The sequence below is a fragment of the Gossypium hirsutum genome, chromosome A09 (assembly GCF_007990345.1).
Source record: "Gossypium hirsutum isolate 1008001.06 chromosome A09, Gossypium_hirsutum_v2.1, whole genome shotgun sequence".
Taxonomy (NCBI): domain Eukaryota; kingdom Viridiplantae; phylum Streptophyta; class Magnoliopsida; order Malvales; family Malvaceae; genus Gossypium; species Gossypium hirsutum.
In genome coordinates, this window is record NC_053432.1 from 77,606,874 (window position 1) to 77,625,159 (window position 18,286).

Sequence of the window (18,286 nt, forward strand, 5' to 3'; positions counted from 1 at the left end):
ATGTTACAAGTTCCGTATTCTAATGCAGTAGGTAGCTTGATGTATGCAATGGTGTGTACAAGACCCGACATTTCACAGGCAGTTAGTATAGTGAGCAGGTATATGCATAATCCTGGAAAAGGACATTGGCAAGCTGTGAAATGGATTCTACGGTATATTCATAAGACCATGGATATTGGATTACTGTTCAAGCAGGATACTACACTTGGTAAAGGTGTTGTTGGGTACGTTGATTCTGATTATGCCGGTGATTTGAACAAACGAAGATCAACCACTGGTTATGTGTTTACTCTTGCTGGAGGACCAATAAGTTGGAAGTCTACACTGCAGTCTACAGTTGCGTTGTCAACCACAGAAGCTGAATACATGGCTGTAACAGAGGCTGTAAAGGAAGCTATTTGGTTACAAGGTATGGTTAAAACCTTGGGATTGGTCCAGGAGCATATTAATGTGTATTGTGATAGTCAAAGTGCTATTCATTTAGCAAAGAATCAAGTCTATCATGCACGTACAAAGCATATCGATGTACGTTTCCACTTTGTGCGGGAAATTATTAATGAGGGGAAAATTCACCTTCAGAAGATTAAGACTGCAGATAATCCCGCAGATATGATGACCAAGGTGGTAACAACAATCAAGTTCGAACATTGTTTGAACTTGATCAATATTCTGCATGTTTAACAGTTGAAGAAGGCACTATCAAGTGTTGTTGACAAAGGCAGAGAGAATTGTGTGAAGATAAGATTACTCGAATCAAATCTTCAAAGTGGAGATTATTGAGAATTATCCATATTTATGGAAAATCAAAGATATGGGTATCAAATAATGGAAAGTCAAAGATATGGGTATCAAACATTGGAAAGTCAAAGATATGGGTATCAAATATTGGAAAGTCAAAGATATGGGTATCGAGATATTGGCATAATAAAATCTGAGATATTTGCAATATATGGTCCCTAAATTGTAAAGTGACTTTGCAAGTTGATCCTTGAACCTCAACTATAAATAGGCATAACCATCTCTCATTCTGCATCTCAAACTTGCCATTCTCTACTTAAGGCATTGTTTTCTCTCTCTCTCTTTGTAAATTCTCACTTGTATTTTGGAGTGAAATATATTTGGTAGTGCCCGAGGACGTAGGCAAAATTTGCTGAACCTCGTTAAATTCTTGTGTTCTTTATTGTATTATTCTGTATGAATTGTATGTGTGATTGTAGTGATTTATTGTGCTATTAATTACGATTGAGGGATATTCTGGCTAGGAAAGACCTGGTACTTAAGCGATCCTTGTGATCCACCTCTCTTTCCTGGGAATTGAACTTAGTGTAATTTTTTAGTACAATAATTTTACTCTTTTACACGCTTCCGCACAACATATAGAGACTAAGAGTAATAGTGTGCAAGCGACTTGCATGAAAAGATGTAATTCTCTCTCTATATATTATATATATATATCCAGAAATTGTTTGCCCATAATCCATTAACCATAATTAACCTTCCTAACTTAGTCTGTCGTCTGTTTTCCTAAGCTGAAGTGCAAGCTTGGGTTATGGAGCTCTACGCTTGACACCCTCAAGATTTGTTGAGATAAACTGCTTCCCTGCATTGTTTTAAGATTATTTACTTCATATCTGAATGAATGAAAGGAAGAAAAAGATGTTGAGTCATATTCAACATGTTGCAGAAACAACAAAGCAACACCTATATTCTCCTGGGAGATAGCTTTTAACACTACTTTTACTCCTTTTATTAATTGCTAGGCTGAAGAACGACAGTGAGAGATGAAGGCTTGACTTTTGCAGGTTAAATAAATTACCCTCTCATTCTTTTCCTATTGTCTTTTTCAAATATATTTTATCAATGAAGTTGTAGGATGAACAGCTGGTCACGAGTTAGGCTTATGTTTCTGCCAAGTTAACCTAATAAATGATATACTCATGCATGCATATATTTAGAACTAAGCTGCTAATCAAATGTTTTGATTAATTGGACTGGATCATCATCAGCTTTTTTTCTTTTTTTTTTAATTAGCACTTACATCAAACTGTGTTCCAGATTAAGATGATGATGGAGTTTGTGGTCTGCACTCATCTGGATTCCTCCAACTCGACAACCCAACTCCTCTACTGCACCAAAATTTACACATAATTTATAAGTTATTTTCAATAATATTAGCTGCTTATTTTCAATCAACAAATACACTAAATTGAGTTGAGAGGAGTGAACTAAACTACGTCTTATTTTCGTTCTAGCAATTTTTGCTCAACATTCAATCAAAACTACGTCTTTCTTGGAATAAGTGAAGAACAACATCCATCGTAGCCACATTGAGTCATGAATATTTTCGAAATAAATACTTATTTTCTCCCTTTATTAATCTTATTTCAACATCTTTTACGTATCACAGTTGTCCTTCATGGAGTGAACTAACATAATGGTAAAAATGGTTTCGACAGGGAAGACCTAGCAGCAGGCTCGTCACTAGCCGCTCATGGACGACCAGAACTCAAGGTCAACTCTAGCATTATGGAGTGAGAAACGGTGTAATATATAGCACTTGAAGTAGTAATTTGAAATGTGATCAATAGTCACCCACCATATATGAAGTACATGTTTGAAATCTATTCACCGGTAGAAGCCCTGAATTAGTGCAGCCAGTCAGCTCTCTGGGGAGTGCTGGGCCATCAACATACATGCGAGGACGCCACGTATCCACTAAAAACAAAGTGTAGTAGGGTTTAAACCCTAAACCTAAAGTGTAAATATCCGTCTCTTTCCGAAGTATTTTACTTTCTTAATTTTGCAAAGTGAAGGGCTTGAGTTTAGTAGTTTACAAAGCTATCAATATAAATACAAACTAGTATGGTATAGTATGCTTAGTATTGGGTTAATTATTTGTTTGTGCAAAATTAGAGAGTAAATATTTAAAGATTAAAATGTGTTTTAAGTCCTTATACACTTCATATATTTGATATTTAATCTCGTTACTTTTATTAATTTTAAGAATTTAGTCATACTTTTCAAAATTAATAGTTTACGCCTACTTGTTACCATAGTTAAAATTCTTCCTTTAAGTTTGTCGTTCTAAAATGGGTTAAATCACTTTTTGGGGTCTAAACTTGACAACTACTCTATATTGTAGCTTAAACCTTTTTTTGTCCAAGTTAGTCCCTAACATTTTCTTAAAAACCCTAAAATTCAAGTCCCAACATAGAAATGATTGCCTAGTTCAGGCCCTAATATTGGAACAATTATCAAATTTAGGAACTAACTTGAAATAAAAAAAGTTCAGGCCTCAGTGTGTGAGTTGTTTCCAAATTTAGGCCCCCAAATAGTGATTTAATCCTAAAATGACGCCAACAATGTAATTGAAACAGTTAACAAAAAGTAGAGATATCAAATTATGTAAAAATATTTGAAGTATATGGATTCAATTTAAGTTTTAGCCCAATATATGGGCCAAAACTAAAATTTAACAAGGCAAACAAAAAATGTGTTAGTCTCTAATATTTTTAGGGTGATCAAATTATGTATAAACACGTAAAATATTAATTATTTGGTCTAACCAACAACATTAAAACAAATAAAAAACAAACCATAGTATAAAAATTAAATTTTAAATTTAAGAATAAAGTTGAAATTTAACATTTTCACTTATGTTAAAAAAGGAAAGAATGCGCAGGAAGCTGATGCCATGTGTGCCTTCCTTTTATCTAGTAAGTATAGATTATAGGAATTTACCAATGGCTCCTTGAATGACCAAAATTCACTTTAAAGGGAAAGAAGAAGAAACCAAAATATACGAACAATAACAAGGACCAACTGTTTTTCATCTTTTTTTATATTCAATTCATTGAAGAAAAAAGCTTTATTTCTATTTTGGCACAATTCTAAATTTAATCCCTAATGTTTATTTATTTTATCACTTTAATTATTATTTGGTCTTCAATTTTCAAAGCTTAGGTAAATTGTTTTCTTTTTTAGAAAAATCTTATTCAACTGTTAGAAATTTTAATATTATTAATTATTAATCCATGTGACAATTTATATGTACTTCATTGTTAACATATATAATTATTTTAAATTTTTTATAAATTCATTTGAAATTTGTTGATTTTTAAATAATCTTTAATATATATTTTTGAATATTTATGAAGTATAACATGGACTTCAAAATTTAAGAGTCCAATTAATTTTTCATTGTGAAAATTATAAAAAAATATATATATTTAGCATAATGGTAAATAAAAAATATTTTTATATAATTATATAATTATTAATTTATTTATATAAATAGAGGAGTTATTAATTAAAATTTTTTTTAACATAATGATATATATATAAATATATATTTTTATTATATAATTATATAATTATATAATTATTATTTTATTTATATTAGTAAAAGAGTTATTAATTAAAAAGATGAATTAAAAATAAAAAACTTGAAAATAATATATTTATTAATTAAAAAAATTTAATAAAATGAAATAAAAATACAAATGCAGTTAGAAAAAGACTCGAACTTGAGAGTAAAGGATCAAATCACTATTATTTGATAAGCTAACCAAAAGAGTTGATGTGTTTAAAAAAATGTGTTTTGTAGAAAGTATTTTTCTCAATATGCATTTTCTATATCCCCTAAACATTTGAGAAAACCGAGCTAATTTATTAATTAGCTTTTAAAAAGGGCTTTTTTGCTAATTAACCCGAAGTAGGAGTGTGTGCATGTAATTTAACAAGTGGTGACAGGAAAAAACCCACAAAAAAGTAACAGTGCAAACCTCATAAAACTATGGAGCAGAGAGAGTCTATCTGACTGAGATCTACTACCTACCGTTGCCAAAGGAATAGCTACCCTATCACTGAGTTTCACTGTTTCTCTGTAATTTAATTTCTGCATTTAAGACTCTGGGATCTTTTTCTTCGCCTTAAACCTACCAATTAATGTTTCTTTTTCCTTGGCAATAAATTCGGATAGTTCAAAACCATTTAACTACCTTAAAAAGAAAAAAAAACTATTTAATTTGATTTTTTTCCTGATTTTTAACTATTTAATTTGAATTTTAAACTGTGGTTGATTAAATTTTAGTTTAATTTACAATTATATTATTGTCAATTTAGACAGACATGTGTTTAAATACGTTGAATCGCATTAAATTTTTATTTATGTATTGAGAATAAATTATGAATAATTCTAAATATTTTATTAAATATATATATATAATCTAAACGAGATTGAAAGAAAAATGAAAGGTAAAGCACTTTAGGATATCACCTTTCATGAATCACGTGGATGGGATAAAAAATTTAAAAGGATGGATTAAAGGTTAATAAAAGCAAAAGCTGTCATAACAGAAACCCTACCTAGCTTATTTTTCCTTCTTTATTTTTCGTTATAATAAATATGAAAAGAAACATGGGGAAGTCGTAGTATTTTTTATGATTTTATATTTTATGTATTGTTAGTATGTAAAAATGATGTGCTTATACATATTAAAATTTTTTATTAGTTGTTAAAATAATTATTTATACTTTTTTAAAATAAATTTTAATTTATAATTTATAGTACCAACAAGTGTTACGTGTAATGATAAAAATATTATATTGATATTTGAATTTGGACAAATATCTTTAAAAATAGTAGTTATCAAATAAAAAAAATAGTATTTATAAATTATAAAACAGACATTAAAATATCTTAATTTTATAGAATAAAAAACAAAGAACAAAAGGGATGTTATCAATAAATAAATAAATAATATGAAAAAAAAAAGGAGAGAGACTTGCCTTGAGGAGTTAGTCCATCGATGAATGGAATTATTATTTTCATCATAATCATGTTGTATGCTCAAATTTGTAGATGTTGATCCCTGCTTCTCTGAACACTTATCGTTTCCACTCACTGTATTTCTGCTAACACCCAAACAGTCTTCTTCTGCACACTCCACCCCATTTCTAATTTTTTCTGTACACCATTTTAACAAAGGGATAATAGATCCACATGCAGAAAAAAATTAAAACACCAGCGTGGTGGCAATGAGTTTGTCAAGTATATTAAAGTTAGGGTTCTTTACCCTATGCCCCAATGATTCAATGTACCATTAATGTGTGTATATGTATTGTACCAAAAATCCATCCAATCTCATATATACATTGTATATACACTGTTTACTGGACCTATAGATTACATGAATGTCATCTGCATATAGCTAGTATTATGTGAAAAGAATGTATGCAAGAACAGTTGGAAGAGGGTGAGGTAGAAGGGGAGACAATGTTTATAAGTTTAAAATGTGTCTGGGGGATTAAAGTAAAGTAACTAGGTCAAAACAATGCGAATTACCTGAGGAACTTGCAGGTTTGTCACTGCTCTTCACAGTCCTATACATCTGCAAATGAAGGCAAAAAAGATTAAAGGAAACCCTGTATTTGTTTGATTAATTAATAGTAACATCTCCAAGTAGTCAGATGGTTGTGTTAGTGGGATTTTGACGTTTGGTAAGGTCCAGTAAGTGCTGTGTATAATTGACAAATGATGCTACTTTTCTTTCTCTTAGTATTCAATCATCCGTTACCACAAAATAGACTCAACTGTTCATTCATTCATTGCTTTCGTCGGCTTTTGTGCCCGCCAACGGTTTCGGCTGAAACTTTTTTCGATCAAAATAATTTTTCAACAGACGTGTTAATGCATGGGTCAACCCTAAAATTAATATTAACATATTTTATATTTAGGGTAATTTATCAAAATAGTTATTTTTATTTACCTCAAGTTATATTTTAATCATTTATGCTTAAAATATTATGTTTTGGAACGTGTTGTAATATTTTAGTTACTGAGCCATTAATTATCATTAACGGTGTAACGGTAAATTGACGTGGCACGTTAAATCATTATTTCAAAAAAAAAAGGTTAAATTCTACAATTGGTCTCGATATTTTTTTCGTTTTGAGAAATTATTTTTTTCCTTTATGTTCTTTTAATTTTCTTTTTTCTTTATTTTTCAATCTCTTCTGCTTCTCCTTCTATTTTTTTCCCTTCTCTATCTCTTTTAACGTAGAAAAATAACATAAAAGAAAAAAAGTGGAAAACAAAAAAAAGGATAAGTTTTAACAAATGGAAAACATAAAAAAACTACGTTAAAATATATGGAGAAGTGAGGAAAATAGAGAGAAAAGTAGAAGAGAATGGAAAATAAAGAAAAAAAGTTCAAAGAACATAAAAGAAAAAAAAATTAAATTACTCAAAACGAAAAAAAAAATATAGGAATTGATTGTATAATTTAACCTAAAATTTTCATTTAAAATGATGATTTAACGTGTCACATCAGTTTTACCGTTACACTGCTAACGATAATTAACGCTCAGTGATTAAAATGTTACAATACGATAATGTAAGTAACTAAAACGTAACATTTCAAACATAAGTAACTAAAATATAACCTGAGATAAACAAAAGTGACTACTTTAATAATTTATCCTTATGTTTATTTAAACCGAAAAGTAAGTCTAATATCGAGTTTAGAGGTGGAGTTAGATTGAAAGTTTATCATTCCAAATTTGATGTGACTTACATTGAATTATACGCTTGTAGTCTAAGTTGGATTTGCGATAAAATCAAACTATAGAAGTTCCATTTGGTTACCTTCTATAAAATATACAAATATTTTAAATCTTTAATAATATAAATATATTGAAATTAATATAGTTTTTGTTTTTTAATGCAATGCCTAGAATTATTTATAATCTCTCTCCAACATTTAAATAAGAGAATAACGCACTTCAACTCTCAACCTAAATTCAAATTTTTTAAATTAAAAATATGTATTTGAATATATTTGAATATTAATATTTTCAATAATTTCAATTTTATTGTATGATATATAAATATTGTAGGAAGACATAAATAGGGATGTCCACCCAATAGGCTAATAATAGTCCTTCTCACAAAATTTCAAAATTATCATAAATTTTAGTTTAATGTGTAATTTTATACGTGAATTTTGATTTTGAATAATTTTATATATGAAATTTTTAATTTGATTCAGTTCTTACAAATTATTATCATCATTATTGATATAATATTATTTTATTTTTATATATTGCATACGGAAATAATTATATTTGTTTAATATAAAAATAAATTAATGTATTTATTTCTTTAAATACATATAATTAAATCAAAATTAAAGTTTCATGATTTCATTTGAACTACAATCAAAATTTCATGTGTAATTACACTGAATTAAAATTCATATATTAAATTACACATTAAATCAAAATTTATATATAACTTTAAGATTTATCCCAATAAAAATAATCCCAAACTCTTATATTTAGTTTTAAACTTATTATTCAAGGTAATTGAGATTTTAATTAAAATAATAAATATAATGTAAAAACAGAAAAAGTTTCACATATTAAAATAATTAAATTTGATTATTTAAAAACTATAGTTGCTTGAGTTTGAAATTCTACAATGACCAAGCTAAATTTACTTTCTAAAAAAACTTTAGTATCTCATTTACCTATTATTTTCATGATTATGGTTAATTGAATTAGGCCGAAATGATTAGATTAAGAATTGGTTAAAGTATCAATTTGAATGGAAGCATCAAATTGGTTATCTCGCGAATTAGTAAGAATAAATTAAACTAATTTTTTTAATAAATTTTTGAATAATTTATTTAATTGAATCGTGTGAATTGATTTAACCGATCAAATCGATTTAACTAATGAATTGATGATCTAACCAATTCCATCATGATTCGAGTTATGAAAACCTTGCTATTTACCACACCCTACGTACAAATCGGGCATACATCGATGGTGATGAGGGTGAGCAATGGGTCTTAGATTCTTGTGTATGCGGTAGTGTATATCAGACCAAAAGAAGAAAACAAAGGGAAAGTTTTGGGAGTTTGAACGTTCAGATAGGTAGCCGTACGCACCTGTAAATGGCTTTTAACATGGGAGACGGTTAGATCTTTCACATCCATTAGCTCTAACACTGACTTGGGAGTTGCTCCTATCAAACATCACACAAGCCTCATCAAATTATCCCTGAAATTAAAACCTTTTAACTCAACAAAACAAGAGATTCATCCCTAACTAGATCGATCACCCCCATACCCCCAGAAAAAGCAAAAGATAATTAAAGAGATGTGTTTGAATTACTTTCATGACCACCAAGAAGCTCTACAGCACGAACAAAACGAGCATGAAGAGAGCTGGTCCAACGCATCCTGGGTGTCCTTGTATTCCTTTTGCTACTTTGTAATTTAGGTATAAATCTGGAGCTACCCATTGCCGGCCCATGTTGGGCGTAGTGATGATGAAACTGGGGCCTAAGCTTCTCCAGTGAAATCCCATTAAACCTAGCTGCTTCACTTGCTCTTCTACAAGCATCGGCTGAGTGCAACACCGAAGCTGCCGAGGAAGAATAAAATTCTAACTTATCAGGATCCATATCTACAAAACTATCGGAGCTCAAAAAGGGCAGCGACATAGTGTTACTGTATCCTGGAATCCCCTCGGTGGGTTTCGGTCCCGGAACATCAAGCAATGAAATTCCATGATTTATATTACTTAGTTGACCACCATTTTGGCCACACTTGAGAAGATTCCTGTGCCTGGTTTGATCATCATAGGTAGTTGGGAAGTAGTTTGGGGAAGGGCTATCAATCTGTGAGGCACTGCTTGCAGGATTTGCTAAGGAAAGCTGGGTGTCTGCTTGGGAACCATAAGTAAGTGAATTTAGGGCATCGTTTCTGCGCCAAATATCAAAGGAAGAATTCCCGGTGCAAGCTGTGGAAGGAGCAGGATTGGGAGGGCTAATTTGCAGAGAAAGGTCAGGAACCCGATTCATGTACTGTTCACACAGATCCCCTTTATTGAACATTAGTGTTCTTAACTCAAGGGTTTCCAAATATTGTTGTTGACCGAGATCCCCAAAAACAACAACAGTTTATAAGAAGAAAAAAAAAGTAGAAGGAACAGACATGCTGAGAGAGATGGGGAGGCGTTGCAAATGATAATAAAATAATGATGAAATGCGTAAAGGAAAGAATTGGGAAGGAATGGGGGATGCGTTGGGACTTGAAATTTGCCTGCATCCAGTTCTTTCACAAAGTACATATAGGAAAATGACACTTCAACAAGGCCATCTCTTCCTTTTAGTAGTCAATACGGTATCTTGCTTATTTCTCCATGGTAAAAGTGGTCTTCAATCAAGTGCAAATATCCATAGACTTTTTGAATGTTGTTACTTATATTTAGATTGTAATCCAAATATAAGGAACAGCATTTCAACCCTCACTTTGATTCTGCTTTGGATACTTGTTTTTACTTCAACAAAAAACATCAAATGTTTGAATCTTATATCTTTATATATATATATATTACTAAATTTTGATTATGTTTGTATATATATAATTTACAAAATAAATAAATAACTAGTCATGTTCATATTATAATTTTTTGACATATGATACTCTCCATTTGAAACACTTTTCAAAAAATTTATCAAATTAAATTTATATTTTTTTAAAAATAATAAAAGTAATTAAATTAATTCATTAAAGTAGAGCAAAGATTTAAAAAATGGAAAATTAATAATTTTGATATTAAAACAAATTAACTTAACAATATTGAAAATAAATAACTTATAAGAAATTATTAATAATATTATTTAAAAATTATAACATATCAATATTAATATTCAAAACCGTTATATTATTTTAATAGTAAATATAATTTAACTGATTCTAAATGAGTTAAAAATTTTAAAATATATATAATTACATTAATTTATTAATTTATTAATGATTTTTTTAAAAAAAATTCAAATATTTAAACAAATAATATTATTATAAATTTAACGCGCAGAAGAACGAGAATACAAATTAATTATATATATTTGACATGCCAACACGTGTCTCATTTTATACACAAATTTTGTTCCACATTTTTGTTTCAATTGTTCCGTTTGCAACACGTCTAGTGTTTTGTAGCCTATTTTTGTTGCTTGCATTGCCCACTGTTTGAGGACAGTGCTATGTCTTTTCTTTTTCAAACAAAAATTTTGAATTACGAGAAGTTGAGATTATCCTTTTATTTTATATATAGGAAAATAAATCTATAATTTAAGTGATTTTATATTCTTTTGTAACTTTTTATACAATTAATATTTTCACAATCAAACCGTCAATTTATTATAGCCTATTTTTCTTTTTGTAATTTTAACCTTTAACTTTTAAATTTTAATTAAATTATTTTCTTTTAGACAGATAAATTAACTAAACTGTTAAAAACTTACCAATATAGTATATTGATTTTTATATAACATAATTACGTAATAACTAAAAAAAATATATTATACGCATAAAACAGGTCGAGTCAAACTAGATTTGATACTTAAATATTGAAACTCCTAAACTTGATTTATATTTTAAATAAATTTAATTTTTTTTACCAAATTTATTTTTGATCTTAATACTTTTACTCAAAACATTTTAAAATATAAATCTCAATATTATTATGTAAGCCCAAAATTTTTTAAAAGTGAAGTGAATAAATTAAAAAAGCAAAGTGAATTGAGATAATTAATAAATAAAAATGTTTTTAGTTTCGAATAATTAATACCAAAAAGTTTTTATGCTCGTCAACTTCGAATCAACAACAATTAATAATTAGAATATTTAGATTCAAATATTAGCTGAATGCATAATATCCATATCTAAAAAGTTGTCCAAATCTAATCCATTCATTATCATCTTAACTTTAAATCAAATTTCAAGAAAATCTCATCTCATCTTTAAGATATACGAAAAATATTTAGTATATTGTCAGTAGAATTTTTAGACTTCATGAATAGGGTCAAAGAATTAACAAATGTCATATAAGGGTACAACAAAATATTTTAAAAAGAGACAAATATTGTTAATTTTTTAAAATGGCTTTCGAAATAAAAAATACACTACTAGTGTATCAAATATTAACCATAAATAAAATTTAATATCAATACATTGATTGAGTTTTAACTCAGTTGACATTAACATTATTGTCGGCGCAAAAAAACATGAGCTCAAGTAAACTAAAGTATGTTTATCCTCTTATGATAGTATAAATTTTATTAAGGAAAAGTATTCAAACTCTTTGAGGACCTTATGAGCTCTATTTTAAATAGAGGATTATTCTATTTACATTTGTTATCTTCAATTTTTTATTTCAATAATTTTTTATTAAAATAATAAAAATATAATTAGTTATAAAATTAAATTATAAATTGCATATAAGCATATCTTAATCATATAATTGTATTTTTTTAAGATTAATATATATTAGTTTGCTTCAAATTATTTTCATGAATGATAATTATTATTTTTTGTCATCTCTTTTACTGTTTTTTATTAAAAAAATACATGTTAAATATTTTAAATTTAGTTTAGTTTGAGATAATTTTGTTTTCTATTTAATTATCATGCTTTTATATTTTAATAAAAAAATTTGCCATTAAAACCTTCTAAATATTTTTAATTAATTAGTTTTAAATAAAATTAATTCAATAAATTCATCTCAATGTTAATATAATTGAATCAAATCTAAGTTTAAAATACTTAATTATTTTATTTGAAGTGGGAGACAATTTAATTATTTAATTTTATAGAAAAAGTAATTAAGTTTTATTATGTTGTAATTAAAAAAATGAAAGAGAAAGAAAAATAAATAGAAAATACATAAATAAATAAGGATAATGGTACAATTACCTTTTTATCTACAATTTATACATAGTAAATAAATCTTAAGTGGGTTTATGTGATTTTTTTTAAAAACTTAAAAGAGGGTAAGTCAATATTTTTCAAATTATATGGGATAATTGTATTTTACATCAAGCCTTAGGGATGTCTTTTTACCCAATTTATTAAATAATAATATATTTTTGTAACTTTACCAATTCGGCCTAAACGTTAGACCCAGATTCAAAAGATTATATTAGCCATCAAAATGACCTATTAAACTATCTGAGTTTTTAAAATAGTCATATTAAAACATTTATTTATCTTAAAAGAAATTTTAGTCCAATTATAGAAAACTCACAAGTTAACAAAAACCGATTTTTAGTTGAACTTTTTTTATTGTAAGGGTGACAACTTTCAAAAACTTAGTTAATTTCCAAGGTACTTATTATTCAAATTTTACTTATAATCTAGTAGCGGAAAGGTGAATTTCGACTTAGTTTAATTAAGTAAAATCAAGACAAATTTTTTACATAATTAATTCTAAATTCATGTTTCAATATCCTAAATTCAAAGTAACTACCATGCATATTAAACAAACTCAAAATCAAAGTCTCATGCCACAATTCAAATAAAATAATATAGTTTCCAAAATAACCGAAATTTCAAATAGTAAATCTAAAATACATTTTAATAAAAAGATCAATCTGAGCCGAGTCCTTGGTATGCCGAATCCACGCCCTAATCTGGTGGGTTATCTGTAAAAATGGAAATAAGAAGGGGAGTAAGCTTACGAAGCTCAATGTGAGTTCAATCACAAGAAAACTAGTGTAAACAATAGACAAATTGTACAAAATATCAACTTATAGAATGATCACAAATTGAATAGCAATTCAGAATTTCGGTATTAATTCAATGCTTAATTAAGTGCAAAAAATTACTTTTAAAATTTTCCCCTTTTATTTTTTTTTGGTGAAAAAAAAAACATTACAAAGAACTACTTAGAGATATACCCAAGCCCCCTTGGAGGCATTTCAAAAAAATTAAGGTCACCGTTATAGCCAACAGTCATTTCCGCTAGCGTATCAGCATTTTTGTTGAAATCTTTGGAAACATGATGAATTGACCAATACACCATTTTAGCCAATAACAAACAAATTTTTCTTACCAAAGCGAAATTCAAACCCTTTGTAGAACAGCTTTGTAAAGCTTATACCACCTCTTGACTATCTGAAAAAATTAACAATCTATCGAATCCTCTATCGAGTGCAATCATCAGGCCATTCCAAATACCCCTAATTCTGCATCTAAGATAGAATAGATTCCTAAAAGCCGATTATAGCTAAAAATCCAACTCTTGTACCTGTCATGTAAGACCCCCCAATCGTGGCGAACTTGGAATCTTCTTTTACTTCACCATCATTGTTCAATTGAATCCAATTCTCGGATAAAAGTTGGGTTGAATTTGAAACTTGCCATTCAGATACATTTACCTTATGCATGGTATAAAGTATATTGTTTAGCCCAATTGTATGAAACTTTAACCGGCTCTTTGATACTCTACATCATTCCTTGAAAAACAAATAAAGTATGATTTTTCCAAATACACCAAATGACCATGCCAAAGAAACATTGTGAATCCACCCCTTCCTATTGTATTCTAAGTTTATTTCGTTTCGTAAGTTAACAACTAACCACTCATGCAAACCCAAAAAAAAAAAAAGAACATTAAACTTGTTGGCTGATATTATTTTGCATGATATCTTGAGAGGCCCCTTTTATACTATTAAGCCTTAATAAACTGATTGTACGTTGCCTTTTCGTTTTGAAAGAAGATATCTGATCATGTGCGGTTCTATAATTGGGCAGGCAAATTGTTTGGAGGAAATATGTAGCCAAATTTTATGGAAAAATAAATTCGACCCACTTAAACATAAATACGTCTACACTAATGAATGAATTAAATGTTAATTTTGGTATTTGTAGGTGATTATTGGGAACTAAACCTAGCTTATCTAAATACCAAGCAAATACGGGGGTAGAATGATGAGGACAGGTAGGCATGGAATTAGTAAAGGAACTATAGGTGGTGATGATAGCATTCCTCAAACAATGAATTAAATTAATTGGGTAGTTGTATTTGTCAAGACAAGCCGATTTAATTAAAATTGATGGATTTCTTTTTCCTTTTGATGGATCCATTAATTCAACAAAGGGTATATATATATATTTCCTCTGGATTTAGGTTGATATTTTATTTTTTACTTAATTATATCTAGATTTGAAATTCTTCACATTTGGCATCTTTGTCGTAACACTATTAGAATATAATGACATGATATTATCGTTCAATATTACAACAATACTTGGCAAGCGTAAATATTTTTTAAATATATAAATTTATAAAAATTATTTTCATATATAGAATGAATCTAGATAAATTAATGTCCAGATTCAAATGAACTTTCACAATTTTTTTTTGTCTAGATTTATTTTGGACATGCCTTTTTAGTAATTTTTATGTATTTTTAGTTTTTTTTAAATGATGGTATAAATATCATAGTATATGAAATCAAATGCTAACAAATAAGTACTTCACAAATGCTCAAGAAATTAAAAAAATATGACATAATAATATATAAATTAAGAGTAACAATTAAAAAGGTTGTTTTAAATATTCATGATAATTGATTAACATCAAGAAAATATTTGGACCAAAAGCATTAAAAATCCAAAAGAGGTGAAAACCTATTGAAACTAAAAGTTTTCCAAGCAAACCAAATAATTATTGAAGCAAAAACAAAGAAGAAAGCATATACACAAGTTGAATTTTACTTATAAATTAATTATCTATTTAGTGTATGAAAAGCATGCATTAGGTTTTTCTTTTAACTTTCAATTTTGAATTTTTAAAATTTATAATATCAAGTGCTCTTATTCTTCTCTCAAATTTTAAGTTAAGATTGTACTTTTAGCTATAAATAAAACATATATATTATTTTTAATAATCTAGAAAGAGTGGAACCAACACGGATCTATATGGAAAAATAGGGAGAAAAGATAAAGAAATATGAAAATGAAAAGAACGTAAAATAACAAAGCAAATGAAAAAACGAGTAGCATAAAAGTGAATAGGTATTTAATTTTTTTTTTGTGAAGTTCAAATATTGTAATTTTTTATGAGATTGGATGTGAAAATTTTAGCTCTAAAATTCTTGGCTTTTCCTTGTTGTAATTGATTTATATATATTTTTTAATATTTTTCATTTTTTTAAAATTATTGATAAGAAAAATTTTAAAATTTCAAAATGATTTTTTAACCATAGCTCAGAGACCAAATTAGTTATATATAATCCTTTGATTTAAGGTGTAATGTTACTTTCTTAACAAAAATTAGCAATTGAATGATAAAAAAGTAATAATTTAATAATGTTAATGACTATTATGTAACTATTAAAAATTAAATGATCGAAATGTAATTTTAAACAGAGTTTAAGTCCAATTAATTTACCCACATTTCAAAGGGTTTGTAATGTGAGCTATTTAAAATTACTGAATTTTGTTACAATATCACAATATTTTTAATAAATTATTAAATTCTATAAAATTACTTCTAAGGATAATTTCACAATATTTATTTATTTAGGAAGTCTCCAAAAGAAAGATAGGAGGGGCCGCGTGGCCCCTTCTCTCCCCTCATGTGGCTTTGGGAAAGTGTGTGGAATGATATAGCAATTGATTGCTTCATGATTGTCACTCAAATATTTTATTCCATTCAATATTTCCCACTTATCTATTTATCATTAAAATTATCTTAAATATTTATATTTTTAAGCAATAAAAATGAGTTTGGATGAATAGTGACATACGGTGCATTTAATTTATTTTTTGTCTCACACTATAATATCACTAGAATATCTAATATTACCGTTACGGTTGTTTTTATATTAACCGCAGATAAATGCACCGCTTATCTAAACCCACCCTAAAAGACCTAAAAGAAACAAATGTGAATTTTAGTTTCCATCATAAAACAAATATATAACATTTGAAAAATAATTAAAATAATAATATGTTATATAAATTTTAAAACAAATATATAACATTAGATCAATTTCGTCGTTTGCTAAATTTTATTCGTCACAAAAGAAAATGAAAGGAAAAGAAATGAATAATCTACACAATAAAATTTGGAAACGGAAGAAAAATATTTTGAATATAAAAAAATTAAATTATATTTAGATTTGATTAAGGATGTGGTTTTTTATATTAATTAGTTAACTCTAATTTTAGTTTCAAAATTATGTTATATTCAAATTGAGATTTGATTAACAATGATTGATATTTGATTTTCAAATAAATTTAATTTAAGAATAATGTGAAAGAAACAAATATTTGATTTATTTGGTGGATAAATATTATGTTTATGCAATAAAGAATATAGTATGAAAGAAAAATAAAGGGGAAGAAGGAAAATAAATAAATAAATTAAATGAAAAAAATTAAATTGTTTAAAAAAGTAAAAGTATAAGGACTAGTTTTAACAGATAGAAAACATAGAAAAACTATGTTAAAAGAAATAGAGAAAGAAGGAAAAAAGAGGAAGAAGGAGAAGAGAATAAAAAATAAAGGAAAAAAATTCAAAGAACATTAAAAAAAATTAAATTGCTTAAAAAAAAAGGAAACAATTGTATAATTTAACTTAAAATATTCGTTTGAAATAATGATTTAATTTGACATTTCAATTTACCGTTATATCATTAATGACTAAAATATAGCACGATAACTTTAATAATTAAAATATATTATTTTAAATATAAATAATTAAAATATAATGTGAGATAAATCAAACTAATTATTTTAATAGATTAACTTAAGAATGATTATAAATTAATAAAACAAAACAGTATTGCAGGAATTATTGGGTTTATAGTTAAATGATGTGAGTGGGTTGTTTGTTTGACTAAAATTTGGGTCGTTTTCAGTTCGCATTCCAAGGCAGTGTCAGAAGTTACGGCTCACCGGTTTCAAGTAGTGAAGAAGATAAAGTGAGGCTTAACCCTGGCCACTCACTTGTCACCTCACATACATTATTCACATTACATGTACATTTTCGCATTTCCATTCTTCCTTGTTAATGAATGAAATGGAATATAAAACATAATAAAATCTAAATAATAGTGATTAGATAAGTGAATTATAATTTTTATAAACTTAAAATATAATTTTATTTTGTATTATTTTATTGTTTTTAGAAGGATAAGATTGATTTTTATCAAAATATTAATTATTATTTTATTAACTTGAGATAAATATCAGAATTATATATAAATCTTATTTTAATATTTAATTTAATATATAAATTTTAATTTGATATAACTATGCACATAAAACTTTGATTGTTATTTAAGTAATAGTAAACTTATCAGTCATAGGGTGGCCCCAGCAAGGGAGAATAAAAAATCATGCTAAGTGCCCAACTTTTTATTTGATAAATTATTAAAATAAATCTCAATTAAAAATTAATATTTTTAATAATTTAACTT

At 27.3% G+C, this 18,286-nt stretch overlaps 1 protein-coding gene across 1 annotated transcript; it reads right to left on the reverse strand.

The window, feature by feature from the left end:
- Positions 1-1,413: 1,413 nt before the first annotated feature.
- Positions 1,414-10,174, reverse strand: LOC121206237 (transcription repressor KAN1). Its single transcript, XM_041076918.1, has 6 exons — positions 9,181-10,174; positions 8,955-9,031; positions 6,347-6,392; positions 5,791-5,968; positions 2,039-2,126; positions 1,414-1,600 (listed from the first exon to the last, which is right to left on the reverse strand). The coding sequence occupies exons 1-5, from the start codon at positions 9,902-9,904 to the stop codon at positions 2,057-2,059; spliced, it is 1,095 nt and encodes a 364-aa protein (XP_040932852.1). The 5' UTR covers positions 9,905-10,174; the 3' UTR covers positions 1,414-1,600; positions 2,039-2,056.
- Positions 10,175-18,286: the final 8,112 nt, after the last annotated feature.

Bases quoted from the DNA above. Each gene is read 5' to 3' on its own strand.
- LOC121206237 (XM_041076918.1), bottom strand. From the start codon at position 9,904: ATGTTCAATAAAGGGGATCTGTGTGAACAGTACATGAATCGGGTTCCT. The intron at 6,393-8,954 runs GTGCGTACGGCT...CTTCATTTGCAG, and splicing joins ATGTTAAAAGCCATTTACAG to ATGTATAGGACTGTGAAGAG. The intron at 5,969-6,346 runs GTAATTCGCATT...AATGGTGTACAG, and splicing joins CAAACCTGCAAGTTCCTCAG to AAAAAATTAGAAATGGGGTG.